This window comes from Martes martes, assembly GCF_963455335.1.
Source record: "Martes martes genome assembly, chromosome: 11".
Taxonomy (NCBI): Eukaryota; Metazoa; Chordata; class Mammalia; order Carnivora; family Mustelidae; genus Martes; species Martes martes.
In genome coordinates, this window is record NC_137899.1 from 93,782,810 (window position 1) to 93,800,356 (window position 17,547).

Genomic DNA, 17,547 nt, shown 5'->3' on the forward strand with positions numbered 1-17,547 from the left:
GAGCAGGTAGCCTGAGCACCCGAGTGGCACCTGATGGAGTCTGAACACAGGAGAGCCCACCGTCCCTGGACTCAGAAACAACACCATGGAGTTGATCTGACACGTCTTGGTGATTTGCAGAATATGCCTGCTACGCATTAACTAGATATAAACAGTAATCGCCCTATACTGGTAAGTGGTGTTAATGGCCTAAGCAAAATCCTTGGGACCAGGGTGCCAAAAAAGGGCCCCGGTGGGCTTGCAGCTGCCCTGAAATCCCTCCAAAGACCCTTTGGATCCCAAATCTAGGCCCCCTCTGTTTCCAAAAAGGGCTAAAGTCCCCCGACTTGTGCTCTCAGAGCCAAGCCCTCTGCTTCCCTCTCCTTCTGAAGGTCTTAGCAGCCTCTGCTCCTGACCAAGGCACATGCCAGTGAGCTCTGCTTTGCCCAGCTCCTGGTCTGTGGCTCCCAGGCTGGGCTAGCCCAGGCAATGGCCTCTCAGTCAAAACGTCAGCCAGGTCACAGATTACACGCACACAGTGATCATCCGATGAGGCAAAAATTCTAACACAGATGCACTGAACGCAACTTAAAGGTGGGACCTTGGTGGGTGTTTAATGAAAATGTGCAGGCACTCAATTAAGCATTCAAAAGGACAGAAAACAAATAAACAGAGACTTCTTTCCACCATCCACACCCCAGTGCCACTGTACAGAGATAAACACCCGTTCACTGTTTCTCGTGTATTCTTGCAAAAACGTTCACACAAGCACACACTCACACACACCTTGGTAGACACAAACGAGTTTACATTATACACACTCTTCTGCATACTGCTTTCTTCTAACTTAATTTATTTTGGGAGATTGTTCCCAATCAGCATACGCTGACTGACCTTATTCTTTTTAAACAGCTGTATACTATTCTAAATATACGGTATATAATTTTTTGTTTTTCTTGCCAGCAGACTCTCCTCTTCCGTCCAGGAATATCAGCCTACCTTTCCTTTGGGGAATCATCTCTTCCTCTCTGTCAGTCCCGTGACTTGGATGGGGATGGGTCTGACCCCATCTCTGGCTTGGATGCATGGCCTGGACCTTGCCGTGATGATTGAGTCAGTGATGGACACGTGACCCTTGTTAGGGCAATGCCAGCCATGGCCTGGACTTTATTCAAACTGTTAAGGAAAGAGAAGTCAGTAAGAGACAGAGATAGGACTGTGACTTGAGCAGTAGATGGTTTTGTGACCATTCCACTGCATTAGAAGTGCCCCCAAATCCCAAGGGAATCGTGTTATCAGAGACACTGGCATGTGACTCGCAGTGGCTGGTGTGGGCTAACCCCCTCCCTCTCCCCTCTCAGCCATCTCCAAGCCCTGCTGCGCCAATGAGAAGCAGGCTGTGCCTTGGTCCCCGGGTGCAGAAAAGATGATGTGGGGATTTACCAGCTACCGCCTTGCCCACCCTTATTGTCATGGTCACATCCTTTAATTCTTATGGGTTCTTGTCCTTCCTGAGGACAATCTTTGGAGCAGCTTAGGGAAACCCTGGGCTGTGCCAAAGTCTTTGCTGCTTCAAAGATTTATTCACCATGATCATCTTTTAATGTGCACAGTCTGGGGAACTAACCAAGAGCGTGCTCATATGGCCCATTTCCTGGGCCATAGTATCATCGGCAGTGTGTCTCATATTCGGCTCTGGGATTGGAAAATCTCTTGGCCAAAGTCTTTTGATGATCCCCACTATTTCCCGCTTTGAACATTCTATTTGTGTGCTCCACTTGGGGGTCACAAATATGGGCTGGATATTAGGGCGAGGCTGAGGATGAAAAAGATTCAAAGTCATCACCTGGCCTGAGAAGGGGCTGATGGAAGAGGCTGGATCACAGGCATCACTGGGAACCTGTTGGTAAAAAAAAGAGGGGCAGGACAGAGGAGTGGTCCTTTCCTGCTGGGAAGACTTGTTCCAGCAAGATGAGCCATGGGCCAGAGAGAAACACTTGGCAGAAGGGAGGGTCTGCTCCAGCAGAGAAGCATTTCTGCAGTAGAAAGATACTTGCCCCCCACCCGGGGCCCCTTGTCTTCCTGAACCCAAAGAAGAAGGACCTTGAAGACCCCGTGGCTTGAGCGGAGTAGCAGTGAATCATACAGCAATACTCACATGGACTTGGCAATGAGAATTTATTGTTGACAGCCAAGAATAAACTCTGTGAAGGAGACTATGCCAAAATACAACCATGGAACAAAATATGTTCAACTACCAGTATTTAGTTTTTCTTCTTTTTGTATGGTTTTACAATTTTTCACTTTATTCACTTATGTAAAGTGAAATGATTATAAATAGTCTGGTCCTAGCCCTATTTCTGCCAAGACCTAGGACCTCCCTGGTGTCCCACAGTGATGGGCATCCTGGTTGCAGACCTTAGGTGATTTTGTGGACTTCTGGGCATGCACCAGTATGGTGGGAAGGCAATTTGGTTTCTCAAGCCCAATCCAAAGGCATAAGCCGAAAAATCTACAACTTGTACACAGATTAAGCTCTCATTCCTATGGAAAAACAGGAGTTGAGGATGAGGAAACAGGTGTGGGATTGGGATGGGAGAAGGAACATTCAGGGGGAGGGCCTCAGGTGACTGTGGTTCAGTCAGGGAGGGAGTACAGGTGGAGTGAAGGTCATTGAGGAAGCCCGGGCCTGGGAGTGAGAAAACCCACCATCCACACACCTGCACGATAAGGCCTTCAGAAATGCCCTTGACTTCCAATTTTCAACCTAAACTGGGGAGGTGGTCAGCTCATGTCTGCAAGAGTCCCTGGCGCTTAGAGGATGCTCACCAATTTGAAATGTTGCCCCACTTGTCCCCATCAGACCTTTGCTCTCTCCTTTGTCTCCTGGGTCAAGGGTCTGGGCCAAGTGACAGCCCCACCCCTCTGCTCCAGCTCCAGGACGCCAGAGGAAAGCCCCTCATTTTCCTTAAGTCTCGCTGCACTATCCCTGTAAACTTTATTTCCATTTTACAGAGGACAGGCAGGAGGCTGGGAGGGGCAGCCGGATTAGAGGACAGGTCTCCCGGCTCCAGGATCCGCGCTCCTCTCTCTGCAGCATCTGGCATCTCGCCGAGGGCGCGGGTGGCCGGCGGGGCCGTGGCTGTGGGGCTGTCCCTGCTCCTCGGCGCCTCCTCCCTCCCCGTCCCCAACCCGCACCCCTCCCTCCCTCCCCGCGCCACCCCGCCACCCCCGCTACCGCGCGCCTCCACCCGCTCCTCCCAGTGGCCCGGCTCTGCGCGGAAGCTGCGGCTCGGCGAGGGCAGGCGCGGCGCGCACGGCCGGCGGAGGCGACAGCGACCGGGCACAGGGGGTCCGGCGCGGGGAACCGGGCTCAGCCCCGGCCTGCGCGAGCCGCGGCCCTCGTCCACCCGAGGCCGGCCTGGGGGGCCCGCAGGGCGCGCGGAGCGCCGAGTGCGCGTCGGGCTGGGCCCCGCACCCCGGCGCAGGAGCGCGGGCGCGGCGCGGCGGAGCGCGGGGCATGGAGCCGGCCCGGGAGCCCCCCGCGCGGACCCGGCCGCCGCCGCCCCCAGCCGCCCGCCCCGCGCCCGCCCCCGCCGCGCCCAGGCCGCGCTCGCCCGCGGAGGTGGAGGGCCGAGGCCCCGAGGGGCTGCTGCGGCGATCCGGGTCGGGTTATGAGGGCAGCACCAGCTGGAAGGCGGCCTTGGAGGGTAAGAGCCGAGCGGCCCTCCATCACCCCTCCCCCCCACCCCCCGCCCCTCGGCCCGGGGACCAGGGTACCTGGAGACCCGGGAGGCGGGTCAGAGTCACCTTGGCCAAGCTCCCGGAGGGGAGGGCGGAGCGCCCGGACGACTGACTTCAGGGCCCTCAGATGCCACATGGTGGAGGGGGTGGGGGATGTAGTTAGGGACCACCTATGGTTACAACCTTGACCCTACCTAGACAGCTAACTCTATCTTTGACCTTGGGAGCAGGTTTCAATCTCTGAGCCCCAATCTCCTCCAGAACTAAGGGAGGGGGGTCAGCTACTGAGCGGCTCTCATCTGATGGGCATGTTACGAGGGTGGCTGAAATCTGTAGTAGTGGAAAGGTTTGGACAAAGTGACAAAAGCTGTAAGCCCAGAGATGGTGCCCATGCCCCGTGGGAAGTTGGGTGGGGGTAGGGTGCTGCTGGTGATGGGGACACAGGGAGGGGAGATGTGGAGAATATGCCTTAGGCTCTTCCTTGCAAGGTCACAAGTGCCACATACCCCTTCCAGTCAGATGGGCTCAGGGAGTGGCCCCTGGCTAGGGGGTCACTAGTACAGTACAGTCACTAGTACAGTACACTAGTACAGGGAGCAGTAACCAAGTGGAAAATAGATTTCAAGTTCACGAGTTCTTCTGGAAAACTTTGTGGCCCCTGGTGGTGTGTGGTGTGGGAGATGCTGCAGCTGGCATGGGAAAGCACTGGCCTTCTGGGTCCTCCTGACATCCCTAGTCCAAAGGCTGAGGATCTGGGCAGTATTAACCAGGGAAGCCCAGAGCCTGGGTCAGAGGGACAACCCACAGGGACAGAGTATTAGAACAGGAAGGCTTCCTGGAGTAAGTGGTGTCTTAGGTGTGGAGAGAAGACAGGGTGCACCAGGCTCAAGGACTGACACATTCAGGGACCAGGGGGCCAGAACTAGCCTGTCCCTTGTGTCAGACTGAACTCTGGAGTACTAGGGTGGTGGGAGGGGTGGGGGGAGATGAATCTGGAGGGCCCAGACTGCGGATGGCCACCCAGACCTTGCCAAAGAGTTTGGACTTTGTTCGGCAGGCGGTGTTGAGAGCTTTTAAGCCTAGAATGAGCCAGTGGATTTGCCCTTGGAAGAGGGGCCAGGTTGGTGAGGAAGGAGGGGTGGTGGTGGTGGGGGGGTGGGTGAGATGGGCGAGGTGGGTGAGGTCTGGCCATTACTTGCCAGCTCAGGTGCCTTGTCACGGAGGGAGAGGTGGGCACAGGAATGCCAGCTTTCGACCCAGAGGCTAGAAGGCCAAGGGTGTGGACGAACTCTGTGCTGACTGGAGGGAGGGGCAGTCTGACGCCTGGATGGTGATCTGGGACAAAGGAAGCAGAGATGTTGGATCACGGAGTAGAAGAGCCATTGCAGGCTGGGAAGAGTAGAGCTGAATAGAGGTGGACAAACCCCTCTCTCTGCCAGGCATTGTTGGATTTGCCTGTGATCCCTGCTTCCCTCCTGCTCAAGTTATTTCTTGAAGTTGCTCACACCTTTTGCCGGTATGTCTTCATTCACTCCTGAGTACTCCTGCAGGGTCTGTCCTAACCTAACGCCAGCCCCCTGACAGTTAGGACCACTTCAGGGGGAATGTGGCCTCTTTCAGTGCTTCTCTGGCTTGCTGGTTCCTATTTTACCTCCTGCCCCGACTTTGACCCATTCTGCTTCCTGCTCCCCGCCGGCGCTGGGCCAACCACCTGCAGTTAGGCTGAAGAAAGCAGGAAAATGGCCCAATGACTGGCTCCTCCACCCCGACAGAACCTAGCTGCTCCATGCTTTGTGCCTGCTTGTGTCCAGCCTTCCAGCCTTGTCTTGCCTGTCCCGGTGTGGCTCTTTACCAGGTCTGGCTCAGTGTCTCCTGCCACCTCTGGTTCTCCCCATGGGCTCCCCAGCACCTGCCCACCCTTGATGCCTGTGGTCCTCGAGGGCTCAGCATCTGAAGCCTATGGACTTTTATTTACTTATTTTTTTTTTAAGTAGGGTCCATGCCCAGTGCAGAGCCCAATGTGGGGCTTGAACTCACCACCCTGAGATCAAGACCTGAGCTGGGATCAAGGGTTGGTAGCTCAACTGACTGAGCCGCCCGGCATGCCACACCCCCGCTCCCCCCAGCCATAGACTTTTTCTACAGTAGTTTTAGCATCTGGGGTCCGAGTCCAGGGTGTTTCCCTCCACTGGTGCTATGAGAGTCTGCTGGGTGTTCCCTTGGCCCTCCCATCTTCTGTCAGAAGAGGGGAGCTCAGGGACCGGGACTGGTCTCTCCAGGGTGTCACCTCATGGGCAGAAATCATGGACTTGGACTGAGGCAGGTTGGTGAGATACAAAGAACACAAAGTCTGGAGTTGGGTAAACCCACCTTCCACCACCATGGGCTAGCAGGTTTTCAAACTCACTTGAGCCTCAGTTTCCTTATGTATCAAACTAGTTAATGATTTCTGCCTCTCAGGGCCACACAGAGGGGTAGGCTGTGCAGGTGACCCCTCCCCCCCAGCTCTCTGCGCCTGTGCTGAGGGAGCTCAGGTGAAACACTTGGACTTCTGGTCTACCTACCTTGAGTCGGCTTCTCCACTCCAGACCAAAGTCCGTGTAATGAGTCCAGTCGGCTGACACTGAGAAACACCTGTGATGGGATGACGGGTCTGCGGGTCTGGGAACGAAGGGCTGTGTGGCCCTTGCTTAGCCAAGTACCTGTCTTAAGACAGGTGGGAGATTTTTGGACTTGACCAAGCTAAACATTAAGGGGCCCTGTGCTCCTTTATTTCCAAGCAGCTGACATCGCAGAACCAGGTGCTGTGTGCTGGAGCCCGGGCTGGGGGCTTTCACGATACTGTCCCATTTCATCCTCACACATACCCTTCTGGGGCTGGTGAGTGTTCTGCAGATGAGGAAACAGACTCGGAGGGGCCAAGTGTCTTGCCCAAGGACACAGGTTGGTTGCTAAGGCGTGTCTGCCACAAAGGCCCCCTGCCCTGAGAGTTCTTGTTTCGTCCCGCGTGGACCAAGGATTCTGGGCTTCGTGAGGCTCGTTGGACAGAATTGAACTGTGTTTGGGATGCGTGTAGCTCTCCTGCCCGTGCTCCCCGGCCACCTCCAGCATGGACAATCCTCACGGGTTAAGTGAAATGGAGAACTTCTTCAATTTAAACCGGGATTAGAGCTCAGGACTCCATGACTTTTCTTTGGTGAACAATTAGCTCTATAAATAGAAAACCAAACAGAAGTTCTCCTGACCAACACTTCTCTCCTGGTGGCTCTTCACTGTTCCTTCCACCTGCCCCCCAGTCGAGGGGGAGGGGCTGGGAAAGATGACCCAGCGCTTTGGCCTGGGTTCTAGAAAGACTGGGGGTGACTGGAGATGGGGATATTTCTGGTATCGGGGGTGGGGATGGAGAAGAGTGGCCTGGAGGGGTATGGCAGGGGACAGAGTGATTCTGCATATTGCCAGGCTATAGATTTTCCAGAGCTCACCGATTCTGAATTTTTAATGTTGAAAGTTTCTTGATTAGGCATCAACCCACAACTTCCTGATCAAAACCACACACATGCATTTAGCAAAGTCTTTTAAAAATTTAAAAATTACCAAACTCTACATTTGATAATTTCAAAGAGTCACGACTATGCTCACCAGACTGTGGCTCTGATAACCGAGAGAGGTCAGTGGTGAGTCTCTTCTGGGCCCTGGATGTGAGGGTGAGGGGACATCTGTCTGGGTTGGGAGCCAGATTCTCAGTGGGCCCTGCTGACATGAGGCTTAAATCGCATACCTTTATAAACACAAGTTACTGCGTCCTCCAAGTCCGTCTGTTGTGGACCATTGCCTAGAAGGAATGATAATTGAGTTAGACACATCTTATGGCTTGAACGGTATCTCCTCCTGCTCTCCCAAAGAGCTGTGTTGAAGAAGCTGAAGCACCAGCTCCTGAGAACGGGACCTTATTTGCAAATATGGTCACTGCAGCTGTGACCAGTGAAGACAGGTTCATGCTGGAGTGGGTATGCTCCTAATCCCATAGGACTAGTGTCCTTGCAAGATGACAGTCACATAAAGACAGAGACACCCAGGGAGAAGGCTGTGTGATTAAGAAGGCAGAGCCTGGAGTGAGGGGACCGCAAACCAGGGATGAGGAAGGTCACCAGCAAACCCTCAGAAGCCGGGAAGAAGCGAGCAAGGACTTCCCTCGCCTTTGGAGGGACTGCGGCCCTGCTGGCGCCTTGACTGGGGACTTGTGGCCTCCAGAAGTGGGAGACAAGAAATTTCCGGTGTTGTAAGTCATCTAGTTTGTGGGGTTTGTTACTGCAACCCTAGGAAACGAAGACGACCTTGTTTTGGATCGTCCGGCCCCACAGTCATCCTCTGTGAGGGCAGCAGGGAGCAACGAGTCGGGACTCCCTTGAGTGTCCTTTTTCTGTCCCCGGTGCCGTGTCCAGAGCCGTTGTCCCCAGGAAAGAATGAAGAGCTCCTCGGTTCTGGTGGCATTGGAGAAGCATACGCAGATTCCCAGCGCATTTTTCCTCTTTCCTTCCGGAAGCCCGCTGATACGACAGTAAAGGGATTTTTTGAAAGGCTGTAAGGACAACAAGAAGAGAGAAGACAGCAGCAAAACAGTTGGGAGTTAGGCATCAAGGATGAGTAGCAACTGCTTCCACTGACCTGAGAAGGCTCAGAAAGCAAATGAGCAAACTGAGTCCCATGCAGGGGCCCCCGAAGTACGGAGATGGGGGGCACCAGTCATCACGGCAGTGAGTGAGGAGAGAGCTGGAACAGGAGGGCTGGTTGAACATTTTAGAAAGGATTCAATTGCCAGGTTCTCTTCCCAGCCCTGGTAGGAGCCTGGAGCTAAACTTGAGAGAGGGTCTTCTAGAGGACAGTACATTTGGGGACAAGAAATTAAGGGGACATTTACATAATGAATGCTTAGGATAGCCTTCCAGCCTCTCCTCCTGGTTAAGCCCATGCTCTTCAGGAGGGGAACAGAAGAGCCTTCTCCAGGAACTCTGGCCCACCCGAGAGGAAAAACCCCAGAAGGTTAGCACTCACAGCACCTTGAGGACCAGCCCAGCCTCGTCACTCTGCTGGGACCCCACAGCTGATAAGCCCCTCCCTGGTCTCGGAGGCTCCAATGGACTCTTTCCTCCTGCCTTAACCAGGAGCAAATCACCAAGGATCTCCAGACATCTGAGGAAACTCGACGACATGGAAACTAGAGCCCAAAACTAATGAAGAGAAAAAAACAATTAAGAGGAGAAAAGAGACTACTCGGGGAGAAATAAGCTTTCTGCCCACCTTTCCTCTCCTTCTCCCCCTCCAAAAAACCATCGGTAATATCCTCAAAGAGATAAGAGAACATATGGCATCATTTTTGAAAAAGATTTTTTATTTATTTTAGGGGCAGTGGGGCAGAGAGAGTCCCGGGCAGACTGTGCTGAGCATGAGCGTGGAGCCTGAGGTGGGGCTGTGTCTTACCGCGCTGAGGTCAGGACCTGAGCCCAAACCAAGAGTCAGACGCACAACTGACTGCACCACCCAGGAGCTCCAATATGGTGTCATTAAAAGCAGGATGCTCAGGCTGCTGGCAAAGGGAGATTCTAAGGGGGCGGCGAGCTAAGGCAAAATCAGACTGTTGCGGCAGAAGGTTCTGGGGGCCGCTGCTTCAAGAACATTGTTATGGACTGGACGTGCATGTCCTCACGTGTGTCAATCAGCAGATGAATGGATAAACAACAACAGTAAATACACATATATGCGTATATACATGTGTATGTTCATACAATGGAATATTACTCAGCCATAAAAAGGAATGTCATTCTGACACATGGTACAACATGGATGAACCTTGGAAACATTAAGGGAAATAAGTCAGACACAAAAGGACAAATATTATACGATTCCACTCATATGAAATCTCTAGGATAGGCGAATTCATAGAGACAGAAAGTAGATTAGAGATAACCAGGGGCTGGGGGAGGTGGGAATCAGGAGTGAAAGCTTAATTAGTATCTTCTTTCTGTTTGGGTGGTGAGAAAGTTTTGCAAAGAGACAGTGGGGATAGTCGCACAACATCATGAATGGAATTAATGCCACTAATTGTGCATTTAAAAATGGTTAAAAAAGGGGCACCTGGGTGGCTTAGTGGGTTAAAGCGTCTGCCTTCGGCTCAGGTCATGATCCCAGGGTCCTGGGATCGAGCCCCACATTGGGCTCTCTGCTTCCTCCTCTCTTTCTCTGCCTGTCTCTCTGCCTACTTGTGATCTCTATCTGTCAAATAAATAAAAAAAAATCTTTAAAAAATGGTTAAAATGGCAACTTTCAAGTTATGTCTATTTTATGACAATAAGAAAAACCTAAATAGGGGAGCCCGGGTGGCTCAGTCCGTTAAGCATCTGCCTTCTGCTCAGGTTGTGATCTCAGAGTCCCGGGTTGGAGCCCCGTGTGGGGCTCCCTGCTCAGCAGGGAGCCTGCTTCTCCCTCTGCCCCTCCCTCTGCTTGTGCTCTCTGTCTCTCTCTCTCACTTGGTCTCTCTCTCTCTCAACTAAATAAAATCTTTAAAAAAAAAAGAGAGAAACTTAAATAGAGTTGATGTCTAAAATCTAAAAGGGTTCTTCCACTAAAAAAAATTTTCAGTGATAACAAAAAAACATATAAAAATTAAAAAGGGGGAAAGCAGGGGATCAGGGAAGGTTTTGTGAAGAGGGTGGAAGGTGGAGGGGGGGCGGGATTCCAGGGGTAGCAGTGGAGGAGAAGAGCTCTGGGGGCAAGGACCCAGCCCCTTGGGCTGTGAGGACGGGCTGGGTCATTTCAGCATGAAACCGGGAGCAGGTAGAGAAGCAGCAGGAGGCAAGAACTGGAAAGCTCTTTGGCCCAGAATGGCAGCAAGTGCAGAGCCTCCGGGGGAGGGGTTTTAGGCCACGGGGTCATAGATTCTGACCTTCGCCCCAGAAAGGTGGCCCCGCTTCAGCCAGGGGCAGATTCCCGCCGAGGGCTTGGGAAAACTCAGCTTGCTGGGCCGGAGTTCCCTGGAATCAGGAACTGGGGCTTGGCAGTGGGGCGTGGCGGTGGGGTGGGTGGCCGGGCACTGAACCGCTTCTTTCTCTCCTCAGACACCACCACACGTCTCCTGCTGGGGGCCATCGCGGTCCTTCTGTTCGCCATCCTGGTGGTGATGAGCATCTTGGGTGAGCATGTGCGGGCAGAGAGCACCCACCTTGTCAAAATCGGGTCTCATCTGGTAAAAGGTTCCAGACAAACCACATATACCGCAGGGCCCAAAGCCTAGAAAACATTGTGCTGTTTCTAGGTGAGAGTTTAGCCTAAAATAATAAATTCACACGACGACTCTCCGTGCCCCCTTTACTAAGTCATGTGGGGGCGTGGCTGGGTGGCTTCAGCGCCGTTCCCTACGCACTGCGAGGACGCGGAGCCAACTTGAGGTGAGTGAGACAGGCACTGCTTCTTGGAGGAGAAGGTTTGGGGACAATGGCCTGTAAAGATCCCATTCATTCATTTAACGAACATTCGTGGAGCCCTGCTGTGTGTTAGGCCCCCTAAATGCAGAGGACAGAACACAAGAAAAGAAAGGATGAATGGGACACCATCTCCCCTGCCAGTAAGGAAGCATCACGGGTAGGCAGCTCCCCATGGGGGGACCAAAGTGAGAAAGGAATAAAGGAGATGGAACCGTTCAAGGACAGGCAAGGCTCTAGGACCGGGAGATTTGGCTGCTTTTTACAGATTCAAGTCAAAGTGTGTGATGTGGTTTGCAAAGTGGTTTCAGTGCCTCTGTCTTTAATCTTTGAGAAGCACCCAGAGGCGGGCGCCGTGGAAGGGGAGAGAAGTCCAGTGACAGTATTAGCTCCCACCAAATCCTCCCCTTCGGGCACGCACATTAATCAGGGGATCTGTGAGTGTTTAGAAAAGAATATGGTGACCACCGGTGCCAGCTTGGATTCATCTAGAATAATCATGACAAATTAGATGGGTTTCCTTTTGTCCTCGCGCTAGGTTGGGGAGGTCAGAGCAATGCAAAGAGAGAGTGTATTGTGATTTTCGTAAAGCAGCTGAAACGTACCCATGCCATGGGCAAGACTCCCAGTGGTCCTGCGCTCACTGAGCAGACAGGCTGGACTGTCGATTATTCGACTGGTGTCGGTGGGGCTGTAGATCTCTCAGGGCTGGGGTACCACGGGCCAGGTCTTGGCTCTGTCCTCGTCTACATTTTATTCAAGCACTTGTATGGAAACAAAAAGATGTTGATGGGATTTGTCAGTGATACAAGGATGCTCAGGGTGACAAATAAAGGGTGCTTAATATGAGAGGTGGGAAAAAAAATCAAGATTAAAATCTATCTTTCAAAACGCAAATGAGCCAACGTGAATGAGATAAAGGTGGAAGAAATAAAAATAAGACCTTCAGACGGATTTAAAAGGTGACTGATACCTGTTCTGGACACAGGGGAGAGCTGGCTTGGAAACAGAACCCATGAAAACGATCGAAGGGTGTGTTCCGCCCGCCCAGGAAAGCGCATGTCTGCACGTACCCGCTGATTCCTTTCCTGGAAGTGGTCTGCAGACTGGCAAGCCGGCAGCCGCTGGAAGGAGTGTGGCCGTCACTGTTGCTGGGGCTGGGGCCACAACTGGCATGTTCCAGTCTGTTCTGGGGGCAGCATTTGGGTGCCGATGTGGACACATCGCAGTGAGCCAGGCAGGATGGAGAAGGGTTTGGACAGCTTCCCCTGCAAGAAACTATGCAAGAAAGGGTGCCTGTTTAAACCTGGACGAGGGGAGGATGGTGTCCTTCTTCGAGCAGGTGGGAGAAGGTGGGCCGGGCTTGCTCTGGGTCACTTAGAGGCGGATCCTAGGTCTGTACGGCTGGGTCCCAGAGAGGCAGGTGAGGCTCAGCAGCTCAGCAGTGGACCAGGTTGAACTGTTAGCTAATGAGGGCGTGGCCAATGAGATCAGACCCTCGGAGCCTGCCGAGGGTTCCCACCGTGGCTGGAGAGCGTGGACACGTGGCCTCCGGGTCCTTTCTAAATGTCTGCTTTTCTGGGCTTCTGTGCCCCAGGGAGTCTGGGGAGAGAGAGGAGCTCTTAACCTAGGGCCGAATCTGCTGGCACTTCCCCTTGGTGGTCACGACCCTGCCAACCTCCCCAGTTTCCTTGTTTATTGGGTCACCAACCTTCTCCCCCGCCGGGCACTGTGAGAGGGGCTCATCTGGGGAGACGGCTGCCCGAGGCACCCCCGGAGGGCACCAGCGTTCGGCAGGTGGAGGGAGCGTTGGGTCACTGAGTGGGATTCCTGAGGCGGGAGCCAGGCATGCTGTCAGATGCTGAGTCCGTCCCCCACCCCCGTCTCCCCTGCAGCTTCCAAGGGCTGTATCAAGTGTGAGGCGCCCTGCCCGGAGGACTGGCTACTCTACGGAAGGAAGTGCTACTTCTTTTCTGAGGAGCCGAGGGACTGGAACACGGGCAGGCAGTACTGCCATACCCATGAGGCTGCGCTGGCTGTGATTCAGAGCCAGAAGGAGCTGGTGAGCGCGGGGCTGGGGGCGACCTCTGGGGACAACCCCACCCCTGGGGTGTGGCGTCCCGCGTGACATGCTTCCAGAGCACACGCAGCATGGGGTGTGCTGGTGGGCCCCGTGGGGTCCGAGCACATCTCCAAGGGCTCCTGTTTCCACCGCCATGGTGAAGGCCAACGATTTCAATCCCAGGCTGGCTTGCTGAGCCCAGCTCAGTATCCTCAAGTGTGAGCATCACCAATTATAAATGCCCTTGTGAATGAGGAACACACTGGCACCTTCCATGCGTCCAAATCAGGGCGTGAGTTCCCGCGGAACACCCAAAACAGTTTTCTCAGTAGGAAAGCGAAAGAAACACAATGAATGAGTCTGTTGATCCGTTTTGGATTTTGAGGGTTACAGTGGTATGGCAATCCAAAGTGGCAGGTAATCGCAAAGTCACTTCTGTTTGTCTCTGATACACAGTGTAGTATCTCCCTGCTGCAGAGAAGGCCGAGAAGCCAAAATGAATGTTGCAATTTGTCCCAGATAATCCATTAAGTGGGCAATCCCAGGCTTCCTGCCAATCAGGAACGCTGACTGGTTGGCTGGACCACAGAGCTAGGAGGACCAACCTTGTCCAAGGCTGGTCCAGTGGGCATGCTTGCAACTGCTGGGAGAGGGGTCAGCGTGAGTGCTGGGCACTTGGTGACCCCAGCTCCTTATTTGCAGGACGCGGCGAGGGATCCCCCTTTCAGGGTCTCTATATCCCGGGAGCCAGTCTTCTCAGCTGAGGTCAGTCCAGGGATGTATGAACAGTTAGGAAACCACAGATGACTCGGGTTTCCCTCTTTCCTTGATACAGGAATTTATGTTCAAGTTCACACGGAGGGAGCCCTGGATTGGCCTGCGCAGAGTCGGGGATGAATTCCACTGGGTCAACGGTGACCCATTTGACCCGGACACGTGAGCTGAGGCTTCATCTTCTGGCCGCTGATCTTAGGCTAGGGGAGGCCTAGCCCCTCGGACACAGCCTCATGAGGGAGAACCAGTGGGTTTGTGCTAGCTAGAGCTCTAATCTCCAGGGTCAGCGGCGTGTGACCGAGAGAATGATAATGAAGACGGCTTTACTTCTCTCCCTCTCCCCTAATGTCCAGCCTGGTTTGGTGGCTCCACTGTATGTAATCATCAGAGCTTCCTGCTGCGGGGCCCAGGCTCTTTCCATCTTGTGGCTCCCCGCCTGGGGAGCGGCTCGTCTGCGTGGCTCTGTGTGGCTCTGTGTGGCTCAGAGGAGAGGGAAGACATGCCCCGGATGTCCCTCGGCGTTGGCCAGAACTTAGCCCCACGACCACAGCTGCCTGCTGGGGAGGGTGGGGATGGGGCCTCTATTCTGGGCAGCCGGTGTTACCTAAACATTAGTCCTATGGAAGAAAGGGGCTCTGACGCTGGGGTACCATGAACATTCCCTTAGAGAAAACAGCGCCTGAGGGTGCCGGCGGTGTGAGCAGTGGTGGGATTGCTTGTGTGACCCAAGGGGTGTGGACGTGAGAGTGTGGTGGGGCGGCAGGTGTGCGATGACAGGGACTGGTTTGTGGGGTGCTGGTGGCAGGGGACGTGGGTGGTGGGGGTGGTGACTGTGTGTATGGGGGGAGCAGTCCAGGCTTAGGGGAGCATGGTAGGGGGCATACAGGGGAACAAGAACCTCAGTTTCTAGTCCAGCCCCTAGGCTGGAAGCACGGGCCCCGACGAGCTGGGGGGCGGGGTACAGCTGCTCACCTGATGATGATGATGCAGGAGGGTCCCCAAGGCAGGAGAAGTGGGAGGCACCCAAGACCCCCAGCCAGCTGGGAGCTGGTGATCAGCCACCTTCCCATCCAAGGCGGGCTTAGGGCTTAGCCTTCGGGCGGCGAGCAATCTGTCAGCGTCTTCCCTCCTGGCTCCTGTGCCCTTCGTTGTGCACCCCCTCTTTGTCCTCATTGTTTCTTCCTTTTTTTCTTTTTCCTTTTCGTGCCTTCATCCCAGATCTACCCTTAGAGCTGCTGAGAAGTCTTGCACTTTCTGCCTCTCTCTCTTCTTCTGGAAGCTTCCTGCTCCCTGAACCTGGGAGAGCCCTGGAGGCTGGGGTGCCCAGGGTGCTCACCATCTGCCAACCAGAGGAGCTTTAGGCGTGTTGCTCTGGCACTGAGGTGGTCCTGCCCGCCACCCCCTCTTGAGGTCATTCTGGTGCCCTCTTGTGAGACCCCGGCTCCAGCCCTCCTTTTGAAATTCAAAAGGAAATGATTTTAGGTAGAAAGAACCCCCATCCCCCACATCTACTGATGACGTCAGCCAACACCAGGGTGAGTCAGGTCCGCCCCTGTGAGATAGTTTCATTCGGCTCGTCTCTGCTGGGCTCTTCCTGGGCTGGACGCTGGGTGCTGTAGGGGAGCCCAGATGAGGGGGCACGGAGCCCCCTGTGTGGGTGCTGACCGCCTGGGGGACTGGCAGGGACAGACGGACACAGGCCTCCGGGTCCCACGGTGCAGGCAGCTGCTGTGGGGAGGGAGGCGGGGCAGAGGGTGGTCCTGACCCAGATTCTGACTCATGGGACTAGCGAGCTGACTGGAAGGCTGCGGAAGCGCGATGGGAAAGCGCAGGGCGTGTTCAGGTGACGTCTGTGGGCATGCTCAGGATGGCTGGAGCCGTGGTGCACGCAGTAGGTAGACAATGGGATGGCACATTAGAAAGTTCTGTAGGGGCTAAAGGTATTAGAAGGTGGATCCAGAGGGAGGGACAGGTCGCAGGGCCTCCAGGGCCACCCAAAGACAGGCTACGTGTGCCAGGTTGTAAGCGCCTGCTCTTTTGTCTTCTGGCCACAGATTCCCCATCTCGGGCCTGGGAGAGTGTGTCTTCGTGGAGCCCACCAGGCTGGTGTCAACCGAGTGTCTGATGACCCGGCCCTGGGTGTGCAGCAAGACGGCCTACACGTGAGCTGGGTCAGGCCAGAGGCGGGCCTCCAGCCGGGCTCCGAGACTGGCCCCAGCTCGTCTCCACAGCGAAGCGGTGAAGGCTGCCCTCCACCCCCGGCCCCTGGACCAGGTCCCACAGCCCTGGCTCCTAGTCTCCTTGGCCCCAGGCAGGTCCTGCGGCTCAGCCGTCGAATCCCACATGCTCAGTAGCATAGGCATTCCCAAGACACACACACGCACACGTACACAAGCCTGCACAGGCATGCACACAGTCCCTTCTCAAGTTCAGAGTCCACTCTTGGTCACCCCAAGTCCCTCCCTGGCCCTGCGCTGGAACACGTCTCCCCCACGCAGCCCTGGTGCTTGGAGGAAGGGTGGGCGCTGACACAGACCGCATTTCTGTCTGCACTGTCACTTCTCCCCTGGGATCTGGGGAGGCCAGGAGGCGGGCTTCCCTGCACGGGGCCCCCTCTATCCACCCTCTCTGCCTGGCCCGGGGTTCTCAGGTAGGCCCCTGCTGTGTCTGTGGTGCTGTCATGTTGGTCACTGACAGAATAAAGAGATGACTGGCATCCAGAGGAATCGGCTGCCCTTTGTTCCAGGGTCATGGGTTGGGGGGGGGTGGGGAGCAGAGGCACACATCTCTGGGGGCCTGTCTGTGGGGAGCCACCACTGAGATGCACCCGATCTAGCATGGCAGGTGATGACGTGTAGGAGCCGAGGACCAAAACCCATTCTGTGGCCTCAGGACCACTTAATGTGGCGGGGCTGCCGAGTTATATTCTTAGATGGCTCGGGGGTGTGCTCCGTCTGGGTCCTTCATTACTATTCAACTCAATATGACAAATGTTTATTCACATCACACCGACCACGTGCCAGACACCATGCCACGCGTGGGGAGCAACAGCTTTATCCCCCAAGGAGCACACAGGGAGCAGAGGCAACAGCTTGGGAAGCACCAGAATGTTCTAGAACACAGTTGAGGGACGGTTTATTCTGCCTCAGGGGAGAAGGGGGGTGAAGTGAGCAGGAGGATTAGCCATGCAGAAAAGATGGGTGTTCATGGGGCCGGGGGTAGGATAAGAGCGTGTGCAGGTCCTAGGGCCTTTGATCTTCCTTGGTCTGCCTGGGGGAGGAAATGGGGGTCTGACATTTCCCCTGGGCCTGTAGAGGCTCCAAATGCCATCACCCCAACACACACACACACACCTGGAGCCCCAAAGCTCACCCTAGTGCGGCCCAGGCTTCCCCAGCCTCCTCTCAGTGCCCCGGGCTGGCTGCCCATGAGCCGCGTGCAGGTGAATTTGGGTCCTGGCCCACTTTCAGAAAATAGCTCAGAGGGAAACCAGGTCCTGCTCTGCTCTGCTCA

The 17,547-nt window shown here is 54.8% G+C and overlaps 1 protein-coding gene across 2 annotated transcripts; it reads left to right on the forward strand.

Annotated features, from left to right (window-relative positions):
* Nucleotides 1-3,499: 3,499 nt before the first annotated feature.
* On the forward strand, nt 3,500-16,747 carry CLEC2L (C-type lectin domain family 2 member L; the record flags this gene model as incomplete). 2 transcript variants are annotated; one of them, XM_080818865.1, is made up of 5 exons in its annotated part: nt 3,500-3,689; nt 10,836-10,910; nt 13,094-13,260; nt 14,096-14,196; nt 16,089-16,747. In XM_080818865.1, the coding sequence occupies 5 exons, from the start codon at nt 3,500-3,502 to the stop codon at nt 16,198-16,200; spliced, it is 645 nt and encodes a 214-aa protein (XP_080674991.1). In that variant the 3' UTR covers nt 16,201-16,747. The 2 variants fall into 2 exon arrangements, with proteins under 2 accessions (XP_080674991.1, XP_080674992.1); XM_080818866.1 differs by lacking the exon at nt 10,836-10,910.
* Between the last annotated feature and the right edge of the window lie 800 nt (nt 16,748-17,547).